The sequence below is a fragment of the Terrapene carolina genome, unplaced genomic scaffold (assembly GCF_002925995.2).
Source record: "Terrapene carolina triunguis isolate 2854851 unplaced genomic scaffold, T_m_triunguis-2.0 Scaffold236, whole genome shotgun sequence".
Classification (NCBI taxonomy): Eukaryota; Metazoa; Chordata; order Testudines; family Emydidae; genus Terrapene; species Terrapene triunguis.
The window spans coordinates 528,236-554,041 of NW_020664587.1; the positions used below are offsets into that span (position 1 = coordinate 528,236).

The window sequence follows — 25,806 nt, forward strand, 5'->3', positions numbered from 1 at the left end:
CTGTCCTTACCATACGAGGTTGCAGCATGGGCAGGAGTCAGCCACAAAATGAGTTCAGCTCTCCTGGTGTGGGGCTGAGGGCATGAATGTCAGGCAATGAATCCTCCCCTCACATTGCACTGGACAGGCCAAGCAGAGGGGCTCTGAGCGAGCTGGGCCTTACCCAGCAGCCTCCCAGGCTGAGCTCCTCCATGGATTCCAGGTGCTGGGGAGACCCAGTGGCAAGCATGAGGGGAAGGCAATGTTGTTTCCTGGGACCCGACAGGGACTCCTTCCTCCCTGGCCCAGAGTGCAGTGCCCCCCACTGACAGTGCATGGGGGTTAGGTGGGTGCAGAAGATAAGGGCTCAGTAGGCTCCTCTTCTTTTCTCCTATTATTGCTCCAGCCTCCCTCCCTAACCCCAACCCCTGGATTGGCTGGGCCCACTGGTGATCCCCTCCTATGGGGAGGGGCAGCCATTCCTGATGGCTAAAGGAGAGGTCTGGGGGAAAGAGCAGCTGTTTCTATATGTGAGTTGGGGATAGGAAGATGGGAGAGGGATGGGGTTGTCTATGGGAACATGAGAGCTCTGTACCCATCTGTGGTTCACATGCAAACTGCCTTCCCTGACAGCAAACAGACTATGAGATCACGGCACTGACTGGGCTGGGAGCCATGTAGCACCCCCCCCACCCGCACTGTGCGGGGTGGGTGCCATGCAGCACTAATAGCCAATGCAATGGAGTCAGGGTGGAATGGCTCCCAGCATGGCCAGAGGGGAGACAGGAAGGTTCAGGCAATCACCCTGTCCTGAAGCATGATGGGAGGTTCGTGGAATAGCCCCTGTCCAGTGTGGTAACAGGGAGGGGCAAGGAAAAGCCCCTATCCAGAGGGGTAGTGGGGAGAAGGTAGAACAGCCCCTGGCCAGAAGGGCGACACACAGGATGGCGCCTGGCAAGGCTGGAGAATGGCCTGAGCATATCAATCCCAGTTTAGCTCAATGCTCATTTGTGCCTCTTGGAGAGGAGGGTTCTGCCTTCGAGTGCAGGGTGCAAAGCTCCACTCATGAACCTCAGTGCATGGCAGCTAAGGCGGGAGAGGGGGGTGGGAGGGGCAGTGGGAGCACAGAGCTCTGGCTGAAAGGCAGCCAGGTCCAAGCTGGGGGAAGCGTTCATTGCTGTTTTGCTTGGCTCAGTAAACAGCCTTGTATTATCAAATCTCTGGCCAAGGAGGAATGGGGTGGCAAGGCATGCCAGGCCTGTGGCAGGAATCCTGGTGAAGAAGCTCTCTAAGCAATGTTCTCTGCACATGGATGTGACCTGGGGTGAATGCGTTCCTCCTTCATGTGGCTGAAGAGATCTGGGAACTCATGTGCTTTCCTGGTGCAAGGTGTTTTGACTGAGCAATAGCAGAGTCAGATTAAGAATAATGCAAACTTTCACCATGACACTGAAAACTTTCAGACGTGGAAGGACTTGGTTCCTTTTGAAAATCCAGATGTGCTCAGCAGCTGTAAGAGCCAGTTGCATTGTGGCCATTGGGGTAGCTCTACTGTTCTTTATAAATTACAGTGGTTAATGTAGGGTTCTCTTTTGTACTGCAAGTACCATAGCAGGCTATAGAAGCAGTGGCCACGGACCCAGAGGAGTTTCCATACTGATACAGACCTATATTCCTGTGGAGACAAATCCAGTCTCAGACCAGAGATGAGAAGTGGGGTTCCCCTGAGAGAAGTCTCTGCAGCCACCTTCCTGGCAGAGAAGGAAAATGTGCTCGTTAATCTTCTGTCCCACACAAATCACATTAGAAAACAGATTCCAGGCTAGCTGAAGGCTTCGTTGCGTTTACAAGGCAGGAATGACACCCATGCAGCTGGTAACAGCCTTGGCTCTTGCCCCACGAAATGGAGTGTTCGTTTGGTGAAAGGAAAGAAGTTCATCTCCTAGAGGTCATCCGGGAGGAGCGGGAAATGCCCTAGAAGAGAGAACCCCACAGCATCACATACTGAGCAGCTCAGAGATCTGTTCCTCTCCAACAGCAGTATGCACCAGAGGAACAAACATCACAACTTCTCTTGGACAGCCACCACCACCCAAACCCTCTCCCTTTACCGCCTCTCCTACCTTCCCCTGGAGGGAGCAAATGCCACAGCCTCATGCACAGACAGGGCAACTCAGAGGGAGCAGACAGGGTCAGATCTGGCCAGTGGAACCTACCCCCTTTCTGTATTTATACTGGAACAGCTCTGACATGCCCCATCTCATCCTTAGGCTTCCCAATGATACCATGGCCTTGTCCAGGGACAGGTCGTATTTGTTAAATCAGCCTCCTTGAGCTACAGAAGGAGCACAGTTTTGTAGTTGCTATTTTCTCAGTTTTATGGAATTTTTCCCTTAGGGACCTGGCCTGTTTCCCAGTGGATATAACCAGGGCACTAGTTTCCAGGGTTTTCCAGCTGCCAACCTCAAGAAGGCAGCCTGCAATCTATGAATCACACTGGCCTCATCTTGTGCATCATCACCAGTAATAGGTGACCCTGCAGGGCCAAAATAAGCCCTCAGCTAAATCTGTGGAGCCCCATTTTCGGCAGATCATGATCCTAATGACACCCGTGCAATGTCATTAACCTTAAGGTGTCCCTCTGGGAATACTTTGGCTGCAGAACAACTACCATTGGTGATGAGGCAGGGAATGGAAAGAACTCAGCTTGACTCTCAGACCCAAAGGGGAGTTGGTGGCATTGACAGTTATAAAACATGTCTTATTTCCAAATTAGACAGATCTGATCTCGAGTCATGGAGACACAATGCATACGGAGCCCCATGATGCCATTTGACAGTCGCTTTTCACAGCAGTCACATTAAGTTGCATAGTGCTTACTTTGCTAACAGCATCCATCGAAAAGAGCATACTCAGGACAGATGCCATGCACTCTAAGTGCCAGTGCAGACAGGCTCTGAAGGAACAGCAGCCAAATGTCAAAAAATTCATATCTTTACGAGTTCCCAGGCAGTGTTTCTCAGGCTTGGCCATGCACGTGCTCAGGCCCATGTCAGCTGACCCAGGCTTGCGGGGCTCAGGCAACAGGGCTGTTTAATCATTACGTAGGCATTTGGGCTCAGGCTGACTTCCAGGCTTTGGGACCCCTTGAGGGAGAGGGTTCCAAAGCTCAGGATCCAGCCCAAGCCTGAACGTCCGCAACTGCAATTTTACAGGCCTGCAGTTCAAGCCCTGCGAAGCCAAGTCAGCTGCCATGGGCCAGCCATGGGTGTTAAAGTGCAGTGTAGGCTCATGCAAATCCCCTCTGAGTTCTCTGTGTGGGGAAGGAAGTGGTGCTTGTGAGAGAGGATTTCCTCACCACCCACTGCTCCAAACTCTGACAAACGAAAATCAATGGGAAGAGACCCTGCACACAAGCCTGTACCCAAAGGAAAGTTCAGAGTGAGGCAAAACAGGATGTCACCCCGACTGACTTGCAATCTGTTGGGTTTGCTTCTCAACAAACACTGAACAGAAAGAGTTCTGAGCAGCTCCTGCACTGTTCTTCACACCTAATTACACAGGGAGCGAAAATAGCCACCTGACCCTCCACCCACTTACCTATACCCCTGTGACCCTGTCCCCCGTGTGAAAAGAGGTAGGAAGGATCCGCATACCCCAAGCACATGGGCAGGAATGGACCCCCAACCCTGCAGCAGCAGTGGCCCCAAGGCTGACCTGGCTGTAGGGTGAAAGTCAGCAAGCTTGCAAATCTCTGAAGCCTCACCCTTGACCAGTTTAGTTCTCTTTAGAATAGCACTTAGATTGACCTACCTGGTCCTCTGTCTTGCAGCCCAGCTGTGCATGGGGGCTGGTTCCAGGGCGCTGCTGCAGCTCCATCTGGGAGGTTGGCCTTTTCTCTGAAGTCTCAGCCTGGGACAGCTGCTCAGAAGAGCCATATTGTTTTCTTCTGGAACTGGGAACAAAATCTTTGCTTTCCTCCTGTAGTAATAGGAGCAAAAAGGTTGGAAATCTTGTGCTGTTCAATACACCAGAGAGTGCCCAGAACTATAGCTGCCTCCAAGAGTCCTGCAGGTGTGCAGCATCAGAGAAGTCATGGCTAATTTAGCTAATGTGCCCACTTGCCCATGGTGAGTTTCACCATCCATTGTGCTGTCCAGTCTCACAAAGGGCATAAAGCCTTCTGGGGAACCTCACAGTCCTCTGTCAGTTTTACTGATGAAAATAACTTTGCATCATCAGCAAACGACCTGCTGCCCATGTATTCCCACAGCAAACCCAGAGTGCAGAATAACTGATGCAATGACAAGGTCCCAAAGTTAAAAAAACAGTTTAATCAGGCAAGAAATGTAGAAATTAGGACTGCAACAGCACCATTAACTTGGCTTCAGGGCAAACTGCTTCGTTTTCAATTAATATTTATAAAAATAAACAGCAGCGTTCTGAAGCCAACATTTTTCGAAGTGGGCACTGAGTGAGGGGCTTCCCTTTTTGGATGCCCAGTGTTAGACACACAGGCCCAGATCCTTAGAGATACCTCAGCATTGCTCTGGTCAGGGTTGCAATGCGTAACCAGGCCCGCCCGGGGGGGTGGGGGGGGCAAGTGGGGCAATTTGTCCCGGGCCCCACAGGGGCCCTGCAAGCCCTGGCCCAGCGGCAGCCTGGGTCTTCAGCGGCATTTCGGCGGTGGGTCCTTCAGTGCTGCCGAAGACGCGGAGCGACTGAAGGGCCCCCCGCTGCCGAAATGCCACCGAAGACCCGGAGTGCCGCCGGGTGAGTACAAGCGCCGCAGCTCCCCCGCTTTGCCCCAGGCCCCCTGAATCCTCTGGGTGGCCCTGTGCGTAACCCCTAGGTGCTCTGCCGCCCTGTTGCATTTCAACCCATGCTACGTGCCCAGACCCCCCCATAAGGTAGGTGTCTAAGCAAGGGGTTCTCAGAAGTCAGGTAGCTGAGCAGGGAGCCGTCTAAGCCAGCCAAGAGCAAAAGGTTGAGGAGAGGGGTAGAGAGAAGAAAGGGGTATAGATGCCTAAGTGGCTGACCTGGTATGACCTGACATCTCCCTCCATTGAGGATCCTCAGCCACGAATGCTCTCCTGCACTTAGGGACCTAAGCCCAGATTCTCAAAGGTATTTAGGCACCTAATTCCCATAGGAGTTAGGTGTCTAAATACCTTTGAGGATCAGGGCTCTAAGCCAGTTCAGCTGCTTAGGAAGCCCATGTCCTAGCATCTGTAACCATTTCTCTCTCTCTGTTTCTTGCTCATGCTTGATACCTTTCTCGTGCTTGCCCTACATTTTCCGTTGGCCCTGGTGCTCTCTTCTGTAGGCTCTCTGCTGCCTATTAGTGGCCTGTCTCCAGCCCTCCTGCTGAGGGGTCTGACTGGTATCAGGACTTAGGCCTGCTCAGAGAATGCTGACTGGATTAGGCCCCACTAGCAAGCCAGGCATTCCCCTGCCTAGTTTGAGAATCCTACTTCGGGGGCTATGAGGTTTCAGCAAGGGCTCGGAGCAGCTCAGTAGCTGTGGGGCAGAGTTAGTACTTCGGCGGTTTTGCAAATCCTGACCAGTGGAAACTTAGGCACCCAGGGCACTTAGGCGCCAGCTGAGTCACGGCTTTCAAAATGCCAGTGGCACCTCAATGATGTGCTTAGGTACCAGCAGAGGCAGATCGGCTTCTAAGCACTTTTGAGGATCTGGGCCCTAGTATTTGATTTTCAGAGATGAAGAACGTCTACAGCTCCCATTGATTTCAACCAGGTAACCAAAAACTGGATACTCTAAAATTAGCAGCTGTCTTTGAAGATGGGAGTCTAAACTACCTCTTAAACAAACAAAGCAGAATTAAAATATACTCCACCTGTGCAATGCATCTGGTTACATGTTGCTACTGGAACAACTTTTCCATTTCTGGACTTTGTGGTTGCAATTGTGCAACATTCAAGTCACATAAACATAACTTTATGCATTTAGTTTGTTTTAAAGAAAGAAAAATTATCTACGAACTCTGAAGAGTTTGGTTTAATTCAGTGGGAGTCAGATCAGCCCCGCATATTTAGCAGAGAAATGTATAACAGCATCCAATGGCTGGAAGTTGAAGCAAGAGAAGTTCAGTCTTGAAATAAGGTGTACATTTTTAACAGTGAGAGTAATTAACCATTGGAACAATTTACCCAGTGTCATGGTGGATTCTGCATCACTGACCATTTTTAAATCAAGATTGACTGTTTTTGTAAAAGCTGGGGCAGTTCTCTGGCCTGTGTACACAGGATGATCACAGTAGATGATCAAAATGATCCCTGCTGGCCTTGGAATCTAGGAACACCCTCATTCCATCTACATTCTAACACCACTCTGTGTATTCTTGCTAGAGTTTTATCTGGGATGATTATAGAAAGATTTTGAAACAAGAAGAATGTCCTTTGAAAAATACTCATTTTGAGTGTGGCTAGTATCCCTAAACAAGAAATTGCATACTTCCCCCAGCACTCCAAATCTTTTCCCATTTCCTGAGGTAGTGCTCTGATATTGAAATCATGGAGCTCTTCTAGGCACTTTAAGATCTGATTCCCAGGTATTTGTATCAAATGTTTTCTGGTGACTTCTCAGAGGCTGGCAAATTCACAGACAGCACTTCAGATTTGGCATATTTTACTTTAAAGCCACTCATTTTCCTAAAATAATGGATTTCTTTAGCTGTTTGGGTTAGATACAAATAATATCACATCCTTGGTGATTACAACTGATATGTTCTTGCAAGTTCTATTCCTGTGATAAATTCACTGTGCAATAGGCTCCACGGCTAAGGCTGAGAGTTTGTCACAGAGGTCACGGATTCCATGACATTCCGGGACCTCCATGACTTCTGCAGTGGCTGGTGTGGCTGGCCCGGGGGCTGCCTGAGCAGCTCGAGCAGCCCCTGGGCCAGCCACATCGGCTGCTGTGGGGGCAGCCTCGGGTCCCCCTCCCCCAGCAGCAACAGGACATTGGGTGGGCGGCTCAGGGCTGGGGGTTGGGGCACAGGAAGGGGTGGGGGCTCTGGGCGGCGCTTACCTCGTGGGGGAGGAGGTCTCCCCGGAAGCGGCGACATCCCTTGGCTCCTAGGTGGAGGCATGGCCAGGGGGCTCTGCGTGCTGCCTCTGGGAGCTGCAAAGCCGGTGCTTGGGGTGGAGGCAATGTGCAGAGCCACCTGGCCACACCTCTGCCTAGGAGCTGAGGGATGGTTCCGCTTCTGGGGAGCCGTGGGGGTCCTGGGCCATGCAGTGCCACCCACCTCCCCCCCAGCACCTGCAGGGACTGGGGCCATGGCACCCCCAAGCTGCCTCCCCACAGCACCCGGGGCACCCCCTCCCCAAGATTTAGTCACGGGTCTTTTTAGTAAAAGTCATAGACAGGTCATGGGCAGTGAATTTTTGTTTACTGCCCGTGACCTGTCCATGACTTTTACTAAAAATACCTGTAACTAAAATGTAGGCTTATCCATGGCTAATGTGAAGATTAAAGGAGACAAAGGACACCCCCCTTTAGTTCCCCAGCACAATTCCCACAGGAGAGACTTTGAACAGAAAGGGCTAGATCCACAAAGGAATTCAGGCCCCTAACAGACACTTCAGATGCCTGCATCCAACATTTAGATCCTCAGAACCCGCACTCAGCTGCCACTTAAACCTGTAGGCACCTAAATTTCCACCTGCAAAGTCACTTAGGTGCCTAAAATCTGCTACTGGGTATGCACACAGTCACCTCAGTCCTAACACCTAGGTACCTCTCTCACATGTGAGTCCTGGCAGCAGCCTCAATTTCAGCATTCCCATGCCGACAGGGCCAGCTGGAGAGGCAGGTGCCCTGGGTGCCAATTTCTGGGGGCACCAACTCAACACTGTGGAGTCGGAGTGTGTGACATCATTTGGCTGGGTTTTTCCACCCTGGTTGGCAAAACGCCTAGGGCCAACTCTGCCCATCTATCTTGCCTTAGGGGCCTCACTTTGGCAGGCATGCTCAGAGCCCTGTGCTAAACAGTGCTGATCCCGGAAACGCAGGTGTTGGTGCTGCCTCCCCCTTATAGCCTTCAGCCCACCTACGTGACTTTAGAGTGGAGACCCAGGTTCAAATCCCTCTCGGTTTGCTGTGGAGCAGGGATTTGAACTCCCATCTCCCTTCAGGCTGCCCTAGCCACTGGGCTGGGGATTAGCATGAAGTATGTCTCTTCTAGTCTTGCCTGTTGATGCTGTTCCACTTTGTATAAATAATTAGTCACTGGGCCAGAAACAGAGTGACTGACTTTTAGCCCAGCAGTTAGGGCATTCAATGAGGATGGGGGAGACCCCTGTTGAAGACCAGTCATCATTGACAACTTCCTTTTGAAATACAGACATCAGAACTAGACAGTATCTAGTGATGGTTTCACTAAGGTCTTACACAGAGGTAATACCACCTCCCTACTGTACTTGCTATTCCTGTTTGTACATCCAGGGACCCCTTATAGCATCACACTGGGAACTCATGTGCAGTTGGTTATCTACCATAACCTCTAGGTCCTTTTCAGAGTCACTGCTTTCCAGAGTACAGTCCCCCGTCCTGGAAGGCTGATTTATATTCTTTCTTCCTAGACATATGACCTTGTATTTGGCTGTATTAAAATGGATGTTGTTCAAATGAACCCAATTTACCAAGCAATCCAGTTCAATTGTCCCCATCATTATTTACCACTCCAATTTTTTATCTCATCTGCAAACTTTACCAGCAATGATTTTATATTTTCTTCCAGATCATTAAGATAAAGAACAAAACCCCATGGGACCCCATTAGAAACACCCTCATTGAATGACATTTACAATTACCTTTTAAAGCTATTTAATATAGGCTATGTTGATTTTATATAGTGCTAATCTTTTTTAATCAGCATGTCATGCAAGACTAAGTCAAATGCCTTCCAGTAGTCTACAGGAGTATATTATATTAACAGGTTTCAGAGTGGTAGCCGTGTTTGTCTGTATCAGCAAAAACAACGAGGAGTCCTTGTGGTACCTTAGAGACTAACAAATGTATTTGGGCATAAGCTTTCATGGGCTAGAACCCACTTCATCAGATGCAGGGAGTGGAAAATACAGGAGAAGGTATAAATACATGAAAAGATGTGAGTTGCCTTACCAAGTGTGAGGGCAGTCTAACAAGACAAATAACTTCAAAAGATATTTTTCCTCCCTTAGTATCCTGCTGTCAATTGAATTGTTATACCTGCTCCTGTATTTTCCACTCCATGAATCTGATGAAGTGGGTTCTAGCCCATGAAAGCTTATGCCCAAATAAATTTGTTAGTCTCTAAGGTGCCACAAGGACTCCTTGTTGTTTTTATTATATTAACAGTTACTTTTACTAACCAAACTTTTAATCTCATTAAAAATATACAGTTTGTTTGACAGAACCTATTTTCCATAAAACCATGATGACTGGCACTAATTATGCTACCATCTTTAACTCTGTATCAGCCTTTCCATTATTTTGCTAGGAATCAATGTCAGGATAATCCACCTATAGTTCCTGGACCATCCTGTTTACCCTTTTAAAAAACTGGTACAATAGTAGCATTGTTCCAGACCTCTGGAACTTCCCTAGTGTTCCAAGACTTGTTAAAAATCAACATTAATGGTTCAGAAAGCTTCTTGGCCACTTCTTTTAATACACTGGTATCCTGTAGATTTAAAAACATCCCCGCTAGGAATACCGCCTCACCTCTGAGGTGTTGGGAAGATAAATTCTGTTTACAATATTTATTTTTTGGTGTATGCAATCCGATCAAGCCAAGCCATAGCGTTCTTATTAGCGATGTTTGAGGCACGAAGACCTCCAGAGAATCGAGTCATTTTGCAGTCCTCCACATATTATGGTTTGTGGCTGCCCACAATGACATAGTGGACTGTCTCTAAAACGCCCACAAAATTCCACTGCTGTTTATAAAGAACTTAAGAGGCAAATTTTCAAAGGTATTTATGCACCTAAAGATGTAGACAGGTGCCTAGTAGGATTTTCTAAAAGGCCAGGGTGCCCAACTCCCACTGAAATCAAGTTTGAAATCTACTGAAATCAATGAGAGTTGGGTACCTAGGATCCTGCTAGGCACCTATCTGCATCATTAGATGCCTAAATACCTTCAAAAATCTGGCCTTGTTACACTAGGATGAAAGCAACATAGACAGTTTTGTCCCAGTCTAATTCTGGTGTTTGAGTAGGATTTCCACTTCTTTTGGATGCTCCTCTAGCCTACTGAGCTCAGGAAGATTTTCAGAAGTGCCAAATGGATGTTGGAGCACAAGCCCCATTGACTGTCCTTGACCTTTAATGGGACTTGAGGCCCTAAATCCCTTAGGCACATTTGAGAACCTCTGCCTCGTTCACATCTGCACTTACCCAGGTAGATTTTATTCTCCCCCACTACTTTGGTTTTTTGCTCCTTTGAAGGCCCCCCCACCACCGAACATTGGCTCTGAACTAGACACCAGGCTCATCCTAGGATTTGGAGGTTTGAACTTTGCCCTTCAACATGCTCTTAGCGTCTCTCCACATAGCATTCACTCTTAGGGAACTAATCCCTTAGGACTGTGAGTTTGCTGAGGTGTGCCCAGGATCTTGCCTCCCATCTTTTTGCTCTGTCCTACCTATTGGTTGCCAGTCCTATCCCCTGCCTCCCGTGGGAAGTGTGTGTGTGGGTATGATATGACTAAAACTGCTCTCAGGAATGAGAACAGGTTTGCATCCTAAAGCGACTCCACGCTCAGAAATGTGATGGAAGAAATTAACAGTGGCACTAGCTCTTTTTAAATGCTGGGTGTATTCTTATGTTGGTTCCTTCTGTTTCAGAGAGGGCTGTAAATGACTTGAATGTGTTTGTGATAGTGGAAGTTGTATTTTTATGCACTTTGCATTAAGAGTCTTCCAAAGAACTTAAGAATGTCTCCCTGTGATGTATTTTCTCTCTCAAGAAGCTGTTTCCAATGACCTATGGCTCTTACAACTGATTGCCTCCAATGGAGGGTTCATTGTTCTTCTCAAGAGGTCAGAAAGGTTTCACTGTAATACTGTTTCTTTAGTGAGGTGGGAGGGCAGGGGAAAGATCTGCTCTAGGAATTATTTGGGGGCAGGTCTCTTGCCTGTGCTACACAGGTGGTCAGAATAGATTATCCCAACGCCTTGTAGCTTCAAGTTGTGCCCTGCTCCTGAGGGCTATTTCTAGGCCAGAGGTTAGTGTTCACACCTGAGCCACTGCAAATACATGTCTCCTCCAAGAAAGGGCACCCTAGGTTTATCAGCTAGGTTTGAAAGCTCAGCTTTCATTTAAAAAAATGTTGCTAGCCTTCACATTTGCAGGGAAAGGCTCACACTTAACCCAACCGCATGATTTTTGGGATCCGACTCATGATCTTTGAGGTTAGGCACTACAGACCTTTTCTATCCCTCCAAGGTCTGGAAAGTTAGATTCAAGGTGCTAAGTACATGACCACTCAAATGTGTGATGTTGGGTAAAAGCTTCATTTGGGCTGCACTGCTAACACATTCATAGCTCTGCCATGCATGTAAGATGTGTTTATTCCAAACTGAAGCCAAAAAATCCTGTATTCCATGCCATCATGTATTCTTTATTTATCTATCTGTCTCTCCTCCCGAAGCCTCTCCCTGCACACAATCTCATCTCAATGAAAAAAACTTTCTCTTCTACATCTTCAGCCTTCCAAGATCCCTCCATCTCATTTAAAATACCAGCTAGAACATCTTCCTTCCTTCTTACCTAGACTCTTAAATAACACTTGAGCAACAGAGAACTCAGTGCTAACCGTACTATCTCAGGGCCAGATTGTCAAGGTATTTAGGTACCTAAATGAAACAGTTACTGTAACTGTGGTTCTTCGAGATGTGATGCAGACGTGTATTCCAAGTAAGTGTGAGCATGCCAGAGTCAGAGCCTTTTGCCTAGCAGAACCCATACAGGGGTGGTGTTCACATCTTGTGTTTATAACCCCTACCCTGGCTATATGAGGCAGCGCTGCCCCAACCCCCTCAGTCTCTTCGCACCGAATGTCTAGGGCAGGATTTCGCAAACCTCATTGCACTGCAAGCCCCTTCTGACAACAAAAATTACTACATGACCCCAGGAGGGGGGACTGAGCTCACCCAAGCCCTGCTGCCCCAGGGGGTGGGGTGGGGTGGAAAGCCAAAGCCTGAGCCCACCACTCCAGGCCGGGGAAGGAGCAAAGTCGAAACCCAAGGGGTGAAGCCCCAGGCAGGAGGCCTGTAACCTGAGCCCCGCTGCTCAGGGCTGAAGACGTTGGGCTTCAGCTTTGGCCTTGGGCAGTGGGGCTCGGGCTTTGGCCCCAGCAAGTTTAAGCCAGCCCCAGTGGCCCCATTAAAACAGGGTCACGACCCACTTTGGGGTATTGACCCACAGTTTGAGAACTGCTGGTCTAGGGGAAGACGCTAATGCAGAGGGGATGGGGGGCAGGACGTGGAATACATGTCGGCATTACATCTCTAAGAACCACATTTACAGTAAGTAACCATTTCTTCTTCTTTGAGTAGATGCAGACATGTATGCTCAGTAGGTGACTCACTCTCCACTTGCCCAAAAATGGCTAAACAGATTTTGCTCAAACTTTCAAAAAAAAAAAAAATATATCAACAATTCACCTTCAGGCAGAGGCCAAAGACATAAAATTTCAGCCTGGAAGGAGAAAGTCTGAAAATGTTCAGAGTGAGGGAGAGGATGGGAACTTAATTCTCATACCACTGCTGCTTTAATATACAGCTCAGCTCCATGGAGGAGCCAGTGCTACCACTGTAATTAATAGCAGAGCCACTGGATAAACTGCAAGTATCTCGCACCTTTGACTTGTGGGTCTGCTCTCTGCCTGCTAGTCCATCTTCACAGGAAAGAGTCTAACATTCCAAACCTCTGGCCAGCTTCAAACAGTTTTTAAAAGAACCCGCCAGAGAAACTCCTGCTTCTTTCCTCTGAAGTGTGGAATCTCCCAGAGTGTCTGAGGGGCTGGACACGTAACGTTGACAACATTCCGTTTGTTACATCCACTTGTGGTCTCCTGAGCAGCTCAAGAATTTCTGCCTGTGACCACCAGAGGGAACTCCCCCCAGCCTCAGCGGCTGGCTTTGGCTGACAGTTTCAATTGGTCAGCACCTGAAATGCCGCCGCCAGGTTTGCAGGGTCCTACAGGGCAGAGCTTCCAACAGCTGATGCTGAAGCTCTAAAGCTGCCTGCTCCTCACAGATTTCCTGCCCACACATTTTACGACTGACCCCTCTTTCTATCAGAACTGAAGAGTCCTGAGGCTGAGGTTACAGAGTGGCACTGAGGGGCACATCCCACCAAAGTTTAGCCTCCCTGCATGAACGATTTTAGTGTCCCCTAGTCAGGGTCTCTGTCATACATTGGGTCTCACACCTGGCCTCAGCAAGCTGGGAAGCCTCAGCTTTCTCCTGTCTGTGTGCAGAGCAGGGCCCTAGCCCAGGGAGTGGCAGCAGCTTCAGCCCTGTTTAACCTCCCACCATGCTGCATTGAGAGGGTAGAACAATGCTGGGGGAGGGGGGGCGGGATGTGGAGAGAAGGCAGGTGCATTGGCCCTCCATTCCCAAGCCCTGCTCAGTCAGCTGCCCTTGCCGCAGCAATTGCTGCAGTTGGGCTCTGTGCAGATGAAGCAGGGGACAGGACAGGGGAGATAGGAGAGCAGGGGGAAGCCTCCTGGGGGAAGCACAGGAAGGGCCTGGAGAGTGTGTCCCTCCCATCAGCCAGAAGTGGGTAGGTGCCCCCAGTTTGTGAGTGTGTTGAATTTGCATCATGAAACACACACACAAGGAGCCCGGCTTAGCACAAAAACCAGACAACACCAATGATTTTTAAAAATTATTATTTGACAGACAAACTTGTGATTTGGGGGGCAGGGAGCTGTATCATGATATTTGAACTCCCAAAGTTGGTAATAGCATGGTCCTGAACAGGTAGCAGATTTAAGGTCCGATATCTCACCCCCTGCCAAAGTAAAGATTGGTGTTATATGCCACTTAGAAGGGTCTTCCTGTGGAATACAGTAGCCCTAGCAGACCCCCCAGATATAGACCGAGATCCTTTAGGGGATTTTTTTGAGATTTCTCAAATGTATAATTTTCAGTGTTGCCAACTTTTACAATTTTATTGCAAATCTAACAATATTTGTTGTTTTTCTCAAAGACCAAGCTCCTGGAGTGATGTTATTGTGTGAGAAGCTCAGCTTTCATCTAAAAAAATGTTGCTAGCCTTCACAGTTGCAGGGAAAGGCTCACACTTAGATCCCAAAAATCATACAACTGGGTTGACTCATGATCTTCGAGGTTAGGCACTACAGACCTTTTCTATCCCTCCAAGGTCTGGAAAGTTGATTCAAGGTGCTAAGTACATGACCACTTAAATGTGTAATGTTGGGTAAAAGCTTCATTTGGGCTGCACTGCTAACACATTCATAGCTCTGCCATGCATGTAAGATGTGTTTATTCGAAACTGAAGCCAAAAAATCCTGTATTCCATGCCATCACGTATTCTTTATTTATCTCTGGTCTCTCCTCCCGAAGCCTCTCCCTGCACACAATCTCATCTCAATGAAAAAACTTTCCCTTCTACATCTCCAGCCTTCCAAGATCCCTCAGGCACCCTCCATCTCACTTAAAATACCAGCTAGAACAGTAGTTCTCAAAGCCGGTCCACCGCTTGTTCAGGGAAAGCCCCTGGCAGGCCAGGCCGGTTTGTTTACCTGCCATGTTCTTACCTAGACTCTTAAATAACAGTTGAGCAACAGAGAACTCAGTGCTAACTGTACTATCTCAGGGCCAGATTCATTTAGGTACCTAAATACCTTGACAAACAGTTACTGTAACTGTGGTTCTTCGAGATGTGATGCAGATGTGTATTCCAAGTAATTGTGCGCACACTGGACAGGCCTAGCAGTACCCGTAGAGGGGCAGTGTTTGCGCCTTGTGTCTATAACCCGTATATGAGGCAGCGCCGCCCCAACCTCCCTAAGTTCCTTCGCATCAAATGTCTAGGGAAAGACTCCAATGCGGAGGTGATGGAGGGCAGGTCGTGGAATACACGTCTTCATCACATCTCAAAGAACCACAGTTACAGTAAGTAACCATTTCTTCTTTGAGTAGATGCAGACGTGTATGCCCAGTAGGTGACTTACAAACAGTACCCCCGTCCGGAGGTGGGGCTCGGAGTCTATCGGAATAGGACCTCAGGACTGCTCTTCCCACATTAGCGTCTGCTCTGGAATATGCAGTGATCATGTAATGGTCCGTAAATGTATGGATGGCCACATGCAAATGTCCAATATGGAAATATCACTGAGGAACACCACCAATGTTGCCTGTGCTCTCGTGGAATGAGCCCATATCTGTTGTGGAATCATAGCTGGCGCTATCTCATACGCAGTCTGAATACAAGACATTATCCATCTTGAAATAGCCTGTGCAGACACTGCTTGTCCCTTCATGCAGTCCGCATAGGATATGAACAGGCAAGGTGAAGCACGAAACAGTTCAGTCGTATTCAGTGTCTAACGTTTGGAGGCGTTGCTCCTCTGTGGAGGAATGTGGCTTAGGGGAAAATACACCACCTGGTTCAAATGCAACTGAGAGACCACGTTGGATAAGAACTTTGGGTGTGGCTGGATCATTACCTTGTCCGTGGAAAACTGTGTGTAAGGAGGCCCCAGAGGCAATGGCTACCAAGAATGCAGTTTTCTGAGACAGGAGAAGCAACGGGCAGGAAGCATGGGGCTCGAATGGAGGTCCCATAAGAGCTGCTAAAACAGTGTTTAGGTCCCACAAGGGGACTGGCCCTTGGACCAGAGGATGCAGGCGGAGAAGTCCTTGTCACCATGGCGTTGGAAAAAAACTGATTTCCCTTGAATAGACGGATGAAACACGGCTATTGCTGCCAAGTGCATTCTCAGAGAACTGAGTGCCAAGCCCGATTTCTGAAGGTGTAGCAGGTACTCCAAGATGTGCTGGATGGAAGTCCCCGTTCTTCCACTTTGCCAAGTAGGCTGTCCAAGTGGAAGGTTTCCTATTGCTAAGTAGGACCTGTTGGACAGCCTCCAAGCAATGTTCTTCCTCTTCATTCAGCCATGCAGCAGCCATGCCGTAAGGTGTAGAGAGCTGATCGCCAGATGCAGAATGCATCTGTGTGAAGAGGTTGGGAAGGAGAGGTAGCGGCATGGGAGGCTGATCTGACAAAACAAGGAGGCCCGAAAAAAAACACTGTCTCAGGCATGCCAGGGCAATCAGGATGACCCTGGCTTGATGCACCTTGAGCTTGGCAATGACCTAGGGAATGATTGGGACAGGAGGGAAGACATATAAGAGAGTCGACTGCCAGCTGTAGTGGAAAGTGTCAGAGAGAGCCTGGGCTGAGACCCTCCCCGAGAGCAGAATAGGTGACACTCCTTGTTTTCCCTCATTGCAAATAAATTGATCATGGAGATGCCCCATGCTGCAAAAACAATCTGAAGGACACTCCTTTAAGGGACCATTCGTGGCTCGGGGAAAAAAACCTGCTGAGACACTCCGCAAGATGGCTCTGCACCCCTGGCAAGTGGACAGCTACCAGGGTGATGTTTTCTTTGATGCAGAACTGCCATAGGTTGATTGGCTCTAGGCAGAGCAATCTGGAGTGGGCTCCCCTTTGTTTGTTCACATAGTACATTGTGGTGGTATTGTTGGTGAGTAAGTGAACCACTGAATGCCTGATGCAGTCCTGGAAGGCACGACATGCATTGTAGATAGCCTGAAGCCCCAATACATGGATGTGGAACAAGGCTTCCTGTTCCAACCACAGGCCCTACACCCTCAACAAGTCCAAATCCGCCCCCAACCCAGAAGGGATGAATGTTAATCACTGATTTGATCGGGGAGGGCCGAGTGAAAGGAACTCCTTGGCACAAGTTGCATGGGGACTCCCACCAGTGAAGGGACTCCAGGACCAGTGGAGGAAGGTGAATCAACCAGTCCAGAGATGCAGGGCTGGGCAGTTAACTGTCCTGAGCCACATCAGAAGAGGGTGAAGACGCAACCTGGCAAACTAGACCACCTGGGTGCAACTGGACAGATGGCTCAACAGGCTCAAACACACACAAACTGTCATGGAAGGTTGCGATTGTAGACGGAGACACATTTGTTGAATTGCCAGGAAGCAGTCGCTCAGCAAGAACACCCTCAACTTTATCTAACAGAGCCCCAGTGAACTCCATTTGTTGAGTGGGAGCCATGGTTGACTTAGTGGTGTTTAGAATGAGTTCCAATCGGTTGAGTAAATGGTGTGCGGTGTTAACATGGGCAAGAACCTCCTCTCTGGAACTGCCCCTCAGCAACTGGTAATCAAGGTAGGGGAAAATGTGGATTTCCTTCCTCCAGAGGTATGCCATGACCACTGCCATATATTTGGTGAAAACTTGGGGGGGGGGGGGGGGGGGGGGGAAGGGGAAGAGAAGAGAGGCCGAATGAGAGAACTATGTACTGAAAATGGCATTCTCCTACTAAGAAGCAAAGAAACTTCCTGTGACTTGGTAGAATGGCCACATGAAAATAAGCATCCTGAAGAGCAGCAAACCAGTCACTCTAAGACAGAGCAGGGCAGATAGTTAAGAGTGTGACCATGTGGAACCTCACATATCTGATGAATTTGTTGAGTCCGCAAAGGTTGAGGATGGGCCTCATCCTGCCCTTGGATTTTGGTATCAGGAAGTACCAGGAGTAGAAACCATGACGCTGGTGTTCTCGCAGAACTTCCTCCACCGCTCCCAACATTAGCAGACAGCTGACCGGCTCGAAGAGCAGCATCTCATGAGAGGGGTCCCTGAAGAGTGGGACTGGTGCGTGGAGAGAAATTGGCTGGTATAGCCCGATCTTACAGTGTGTCTATGACCCAGCTGTCAGAGGTAATTGAGACCCAGGCATTATAAAAGCAGACCAGCCTGTCCCCAATGGAACAGGGGGTGGGAGGCAACGAGAGTGGAAGAAGAAGAACTGGAATGGTGCTCTGGACCAATGAGTCAAAATGGGCGCTTAACAGGTGCAAAAGGAGGGTGAACAGCCCAGCCAGGCCCTGAGCTCGAGTGCTTCCTCTTGTGAGACCTTTCCCTCTTCCTGGATTAGACTCACTGTCTCGAGGAGAAGGGCTGACGAAAGGATGCTGTGGTCTGTACAGTTGTTGTTGCTGTGCCCCTTAGTGGTGTCTCTGCATGGGCAGCGTATGCACCCCCAAAGACCTTACGGTAGCCCTGGAATCCTTAAAGGAAAGCAGGGCTTCAATCTTGTCTGAAAACAAGGCTCTGCCATCAAAAGGCAAGTCTTCGATTGTTTGCTGGACATCCAGAGCAATCCCTGAGTTTTGGAGATAGGAAGCCCTCCTCATAGTAATAGCCAAGGCCATCACTTTGGTCGAGGTGTCCGCAATATCAAGGGCGGATTGCAAAGACATCTTGGCCATCAAGCAGTCTTCGGTGACAAACACACAAGACTCATCACAAGACACTTCAGGCAACTGATCCTCAAATTTGGCCATAGTCAACCAATTGAGAAAGTCATATTTGGACAATAAAGCTTGCTGGTTCACAATCCTCATCTGTAACCATTAGGAGGTGCATACCTTTCTGCCCAAAAGGTCCAAACGCTTAGTCTCTCTGTCTTTGGACGTGGACTTGAACCTGTCCTGCCATGACCACCAGGGAGTTTGGGGCCAGATGGGAATAGACCCCCTTGTATGCCTGTACAGCCACAAAATAGCACTTCTCCAAGCACTTGACCACTGGCGGTAGTGAAGCCGGTGTACCTCAAAGAGCACTCACAGGTTTGAGGAGCACCTCATTAATTGGGGGGCCACTGCAGACACCAGCCTCGCGAAGTCTTTGACCAGCAGCGATGACGGGACCAAAAGGCACAGTAGGTCCGCTACAGCCTGATATGCTGACATCATAGACACGGTCAGTACTGGCATCCCTCCAGTCAGTACTGGCCTCTAAATAGATGCCTGGAGGCCAGAACTGTAGTCAACAGTACAGGGTTTCTGCCCTTCCTGCCCTGTACCAAAGGAGGAACAGATGTACATGTGCCATCCTGCGCACCAGGACTGGTCCCATGCCAGGGAAGGCAGAAGAGTTGCCTGGGACAACTCTTCTTTGGTGCCAACAACGGAGAACGACTCCTGTGCCTCTTCGGAGAGGTCACTACCCCAGAACAAGAGGCAGCAGCACTTTCTGAGCCCCAGGGCAATCTGCGGCCCGAGATAGTCCCCTGTGTGGGCTCAGTCCACGTGGCTTGTTCAAGCAGGTGCTGTTTGAGGCAAAGGACCTGCATCACCTGAGTCCTCTTCTTGAACGATCTACAGATGAACAGCGCTCCTTAAGATGGGCTTTGCCAAGGCAGAGCAAGCACTGTGTGTGGGGTCACTGTTGGGAAACGCCACTCCACACGAAGGACAATGTTTAAACCTGGGGAGGGCATCGAGGGGGGGGACACAGCCACTAATACTCTCTCTCTATTTTTTTTTTATTAAATCTAACTCTTAACTACGTACAATAAGCTACACAAAAAAGATGAATGTAAGGTTGTGAAACCCACCACCACAAGAGCTCTGACTCCAGCCGATGGGTGATGAGAAGGAACTGAGGGGGGCTGGGGCGGTGCCATCTCATATCGCCGGATGCTGCCCCTCTAATGGTACTGCTAGGCAAAAGTCTCCGGCTCCAGCGTTTGGGGTGCGCACACACTTACTTGGAATAGATGTCTTCAGCTACTCAAAGAAGAAATGTACCTAGTGGGATTTTCAAACATGCCTATCAGATCCAATATAGATCCACTAGGTGCCTATCTGCATCTTTAGGTGCCCAAATATCTTTGATAATCTGACCCTAACTCTCTAATGACAATAGATGCTACAAAGTAAAGACGTGTTGCATTGTATGCTTACTCCCCGAGAAGTGAAGTTGGTTCTAGGGAACAAAGCAAGGTTTGCAAAACAAAAATACCCTCTCACATCTTCATCTATATTCCCAAATGGAAACCTTTGTTCAGTAGCAAATTCATTTGGCTGAGAATTCCCTCCCTTCCACAATGACCCTACAGACCTTTGATCTCTTCTGTACTTTATTTGTGCTTCAGACCAACACTGAAAATGGCTGTGGGAGTTAATGTGGGCGCCCCTGCTGTTTGTATTGTATAGATACTGCATAAAGAGTGGGTACATTGAACTCAAACAGTAATTAAAACACATATTATTTAGCATGGCCAGAATGGACACACCCCACCAGATGAATATTTTAATGTCAGGGATTCTCAGTCCTCTTCAGAGAGAGAACCACATCTTAACAGTGAGAGCATCTCCTGGATTTCCCCTTATGCAAGCTCTCCTCTCACTGACAACTGAATAACATCCTCAATAGCAAGGAAAAGTAATGCTAGGAAAGCAGTTCATGTGTTTTAAGCTTTTTCTCAAGGTGATCTAGCAACTTGGAACTAGGAGGAGATGGCAGCACCATGCAACCAGCCGTCTCTCTGTGGTCTGCTAGGACATGTTCCAGGGAGCCGTTTGAGGTATGTCACACATGGAGGTGACACAGCCAGCGTCCCTTTAAAAATGGAAGTTGAAAGTTCAGACTGAAGCAGTGCAGCACTCTTTAAATGAATTCTTTGCTATTTCCTGCTGACTCTACCTTGCAAAGCTTGACTTTAAAAGACATATAGGCTCATGACTAAGCTGGGACCAATTATTTCCTCTCTTAGCCTTGGCAAGAACAGATGAGTATGGCTTTATTTACACAGGGAGCAGTACAAGAATGAGGCAGATGGGAACACAACTAATCCGCCCAATTTTCCAAAGTCGCTAATTAATTTGGATGCCTCAATAGTTAGGTAATCAGTTGAAGTGAACAGGAGCTGTGGGAATGTAACATCTCTGAAAATCAGAACTGTTAGTATTTCAAGTTGGGCATCCTACAATTAGTGGACAATTTCAAAGAGAGAATGACAGTTAAAAGTAACAGAAAACAGAGAACACTTACTGGTAATGTCATGCGATTCCAAGTAGAAGCAGTGATGGGATCATGGACGTAGCTCCTTCGAGTAGATAGCTCAGATGCACTCAAGCTACTTTGGGTCCTTCGGAATTCTAATTCAGGGGTATTCCAAGAATTAATAGTGGCCCTGGACTTCCTTGAATTCTGCTCAAGTAAATGTATTCTTGCATTGGCCCCTTCCGTTTCAGAGAGGTCTGTAGATGACTTGCATGCCTTTGTACGAGTGGAAGCTGTATTTTTTTCCACTTTGATCTGAGAGTCTTCCAAAGATTGTAATCCCCGCCTTGTCCTCCAAGAACTTCTCAGAGTGATGTGTTTTGTCTCTGGTGAATCTGCTTCTAAAGGCCCATGGCTTTTCCAGCTGATTGATTCTAAGGATGGCTCACAATTGTTCTTCTCAATGTGTTCAGAAGGTTTTATCATAATACTGCTTCTTGAGATTAGTGTTTCCGTCCTGTTTCTCAGAGCTAAATCCCCAATTTTATCTGCCTCAGATAATTTCAGAGCAATATCACTCTTATTAATTGAGATCTCAAAGGGTGTGCTGATGTTGTTTGTTATGGTTGATAGCTCATTTGGAGTGACTCTAATATTGCTGGTAGAAGTATGTCTTTCCTTTGCGGCTTCATTTGTGTTGGTCCTTGTGTTGGCTGGCTCAGAGGGGAAGATTGTTATGCTGCTTGTCATTTTATTTGTCACAGTTTTAAAGAGAGATTTCTGTTTTTGAGAGTATTCTTCAGACCCAGCCCCTCCCATTACTTCTTTCATGTCCTTTTCAATTATTACAGGTTTAATGATGGCTTTTGATCTCAAAGCTTCTCTAGGGCTGAATGACCTTCTGGATTTCAATCCTACGCTGGCGGCATCTGAAGATGTCTTTATGGATTTGAGGGGGTCATCTTCATTTCCAGTATTTTTATCCTTTTCAAAGAGAGATGCTCTGAGAACTCCTCTGGAGCTTGAGAATTCTCTGGAACTGGGTTTCTTTCTCGTCTCCAGTTCTGACTCAGTAGCAGCATTGGTGCTTTTACCAATCTCCTCATCTGTACTAAGTTTTTCATGGCTAGCTGGTTTGATGGCTTTGGATCTCAAAGAGTCAGATTTTATGCCAACATTTGTCTGATCTGTAACTGATGGTGCAGATTGGTCCATTCCTTCCTTACCTTGACTTGTGAGAATCTGTAAGATGTCTTCTTGACTTCTTGAGCTGTTTGAATACTTTATTAAAGTCGGAGGCTTTGTATTTTCATGAAAAGTGTCTGTAAATTCTCTTTCTTGGGAGTTTATTGTTCTTTTAGATTTCCCTTCTGGGGACTGTCTATGAGATAAAACAGAGACTGTTGCTGCTTCTGCTTTAGAGCTGGTGGATTCAGCTGCTAACATCTGAGAAGAGATATGGTATCTATATGATGAAGCTGTTTCATTGGATGGTGCATGGTTACTTTTCATAAAGGGTATCTCTACACATAGATCAGACATCTCTGTTTGGCTTGTTTTCATCTTTTCAGTCAAAGATATAGTCATTTCTCCTTTGCTTGATTTTTCATCAGAGTTACCTTGGCAAACATCACTAAATATTTGAGATGGCTTTTCAACCTTGGTCTTCAGTCCACTTTCATTCCCAGGTTTGGAAGATGCTTTCCAAGATTTGTACTCATGTGCAGCCGGTGGGTATCGACTCAGCACAGATGGCTGCTCTCTCGATTTCTTCACTTCATTTTGTGGAGCAACACTATCTTTCTGCATAGATAAATATGTAGCAACTGCTGATTTGTCTTCCATTCTTTTTGTATCAGTAATCACAGTGTCTAGTAGAGCAGATGTACTAGATGCCTTTACTGTTCTCCTAGTAATTAAACTTGGACTGGGAACTTGCTTGCTACTTGTGGTATAACTGTCATTATTGGAAGAGAATTCTCTGTTCCGTGTCCTTTCTCGTCTATGCTGAGGTGAAAGCTCCCGTGACTTGTGTTTTGAAATTGCCGGCTCAGCTGTGATACCTCTGTATTTAGGTCTGTCATGTCTAATTCTGCTGGGGAAGCTCATTTCTTCACTTTCCACCTCACCATTCTCCATATCCTTTTGTTTCTTTATTTGAATTTTAATTTCTTCCAATTGACCAGTCAGGAGCTTGTTTTTATTCTGTTCACTCAGATAACTATCTTGCAGGTCATTATTTTTGGCTTTCATTTTTTTAAGTTCTTCTTCTAAAGATTCAAAATGTTTAATTTGAGTTTTAAGTTTCTCAATTTCTTGGTTGAGATCTTTCACTTTGTTGTCTTCTTGATTTTTATTCTTTTGATTTTCTGATTTATTTCTGGTTTCATTTTCTACATGCTTTAGGTAATCCAAGCTTCCCTTTCTTCTGGTTTCTTTAGAGGGCAATGCAGAGGTCAAGTCATCTTCAATTCTCAGGTCATTTCTATCCAGAAGACTATTTGATGATCTTTCTAGCAGGTTTGATGCATTTCTAGTTTGATCTGCCCTATTTAGTTTGTTGTTTTGTTCTAGTTTTTGTGTTAGCTCCTGGATTAATTTTTCATTCTGCTTTTCTCTTTCATTGAAGTGTTTTCTTTCACTAGCAAAGCTCAGTGTTAAAGATTTCAGCTTTTCTAACTCACTTACTAAACTATGTTCAGTTTTATCCAGTCTGTCTTCAGATGCTTCAAGTTCTTTTACTTTCATCCTAAGTATTTCCAACTCTGTAGATATTTTTTTGGTCAAATTTTTTTCTTCATTAAGGCTCAGACACAGCTGAGTACAATCATTCTTGCTCCTGCCGAAAGCTTCCTCCAGTTTTTCCAGTTCTGCCATTCTCTTCTGAAGTTGTTCAATTTCTGATTTAAGTTCTCGAGTGAGACTTTCCTCCTCCTCCAGTTTTTCCTTCATCAACTGACAGAGCTCTTCAGCTTTTTTTATTTCTTCATCCTTGCCTTCAATTTTCAGCACTCTTTTTCTCAGAACTTCTACGTCAGCCAGCATGCTAGAATTGCTGCCTTCTGCCTGGATAACTTTGTCCTGAAGGTCAAGAAGCTCATCCTCTGCTTTCTGGAGATTTTTTGTTGCTTCTTCCAGTTCATCAAGACGACGGCCAAGACTCTGTAACTTGAATCGAAGATGGCGATTTGAAGTCTCCTTATAACCTGTAAATTCTGCCATTTTTATTTTTTGTTCTTGGGTTCAATTTTCTTCAGTTTGGATCAAAGGGGTGATTTTAAACATGTCGGTTTCTCCTTGAATCCTGCAGCTTCTTTGACAGAGACAATTTTAGCCTGAAAGAAGAAAACAAAGTGAATACAGGAAGGTAGGAAATGTTTCTTCTGTATAATCTCTTCTTTCATTAAACATGTTTCTGAACGCTATAATTCAGAGCATAAGGAGTGACACAGTGGAAAAGATCAGTGGTCCATTTAGTCTAGTAATACAGTGTACTGTCACCAGTATCCCACCACTGGTGGGTGGGAGAAATGAATACCCTCCTAAGCTCAGTTAGGCAGACAGTATGTATGTGTATCCTAGGGTGACCAGATAGCAAGTGTGAAAAATCGGGACGGGGGTGGGGGAGTAATAGGAGCCCATATAAAAAAAGCCCCAAATATCAGGACTGTCCCTATAAAATCAGGATATCTGGTCACCCTAGTGCAGGGGTCGGCAACCTTTCAGAAGTGGTGTGCCGAGTCTTCATTTATTCACTCTAATTTAAGGTTTTGTGTGCCAGTAATACATTTTAACATTTTTAGAAGGTCTCTTTCTATAAGTCTATAATATATAACTAAACTATTGTTGTATGTAAAGTAAATAAGGTTTTTAAAATGTGTAAGAAGCTTCATTTAAAATTAAATTAAAATGTAGAGCCCCCCTGACGGGTGGCCAGGACCCAGGCAGTGTGAGTGCCACTGAAAATCAGCTCGCGTGCCGCCTTCGGCATGTGTGCCATAGGTTGCCTACCCTAGTGTATCCACTCAGCGCCCCTCCAAGATTGATTAGTGCTCTTTGTGTGCGTGCGTGTGTGATGCATGCTCCTCTGTGACTGGTTAGTTGTGTGCATATGCACACATTATGGATCCCTGCACAAAACTATTCCATTAGCAGATACCTCACTTCAGAGAAATGTGCACATCTCAGGCAAACTCTTAGACAGAGAATCAATGACCATAAACTAGAGCTGGAAACTGGAAGACACGAAGTACATAAAAAGAGGAATGATCACCACAACAGAGGAGAGGCTAAAGTAACTAGTGTGACAAAGTTCCTCGTCTACCTTTGTGGGTCCTGCGCTTATTGGTGGATTTTGCTAGCCTCAGAGATCTTCCTGTGTTGGATCAGGAGTTGGGAGGTTTTGGGGGGAACCCGGGCCCGCCCTCTACTCCGGGTTCCAGCCCAGGGCCCTGTGGATTGCAGTTGTCTATAGTGCCTCCTGTAACAGCTGCATGACAGCTACAACTCCCTGGGCTACTTCCCCATGGCCTCCTCCAAACACCTTCTTTATCCTCACCAAAGGACCTTCCTCCTGGTGTCTGATAACGCTTGTACTCCTCAGTCCTCCAGCAGCACACCCTCTCACTCTCAGCTCCTTGCGCCTCTTGCTTCCAGCTCCTCACACGCGCATCACAAACTGAAGGGAGCTCCCTTTTAAACCCAGGTGCCCTGATTAGCCTGCCTTAATTGATTCTAGCAGCTTCTTGATTGGCTGCAGGTGTTCTAATCAGCCTGTCTGCCTTAA

At 47.2% G+C, this 25,806-nt stretch overlaps 1 protein-coding gene across 1 annotated transcript; it reads right to left on the reverse strand.

Moving 5' to 3' along the window:
* Nucleotides 1-533: 533 nt before the first annotated feature.
* Nucleotides 534-24,348, reverse strand: LUZP1 (leucine zipper protein 1). Its single transcript, XM_024199596.3, has 3 exons — nt 21,069-24,348; nt 3,793-3,960; nt 534-1,953 (listed from the first exon to the last, which is right to left on the reverse strand). The coding sequence occupies exons 1-3, from the start codon at nt 24,240-24,242 to the stop codon at nt 1,915-1,917; spliced, it is 3,381 nt and encodes a 1,126-aa protein (XP_024055364.2). The 5' UTR covers nt 24,243-24,348; the 3' UTR covers nt 534-1,914.
* Between the last annotated feature and the right edge of the window lie 1,458 nt (nt 24,349-25,806).

Bases quoted from the DNA above. Each gene is read 5' to 3' on its own strand.
- LUZP1 (XM_024199596.3), bottom strand. From the start codon at position 24,242: ATGGCAGAATTTACAGGTTATAAGGAGACTTCAAATCGCCATCTTCGA. The intron at 3,961-21,068 runs GTAAGTGTTCTC...CTATTACTACAG, and splicing joins GGAATCGCATGACATTACCA to GAGGAAAGCAAAGATTTTGT. The intron at 1,954-3,792 runs GTAGGTCAATCT...TCTCTCTTCTAG, and splicing joins GCTGCAAGACAGAGGACCAG to GGCATTTCCCGCTCCTCCCG.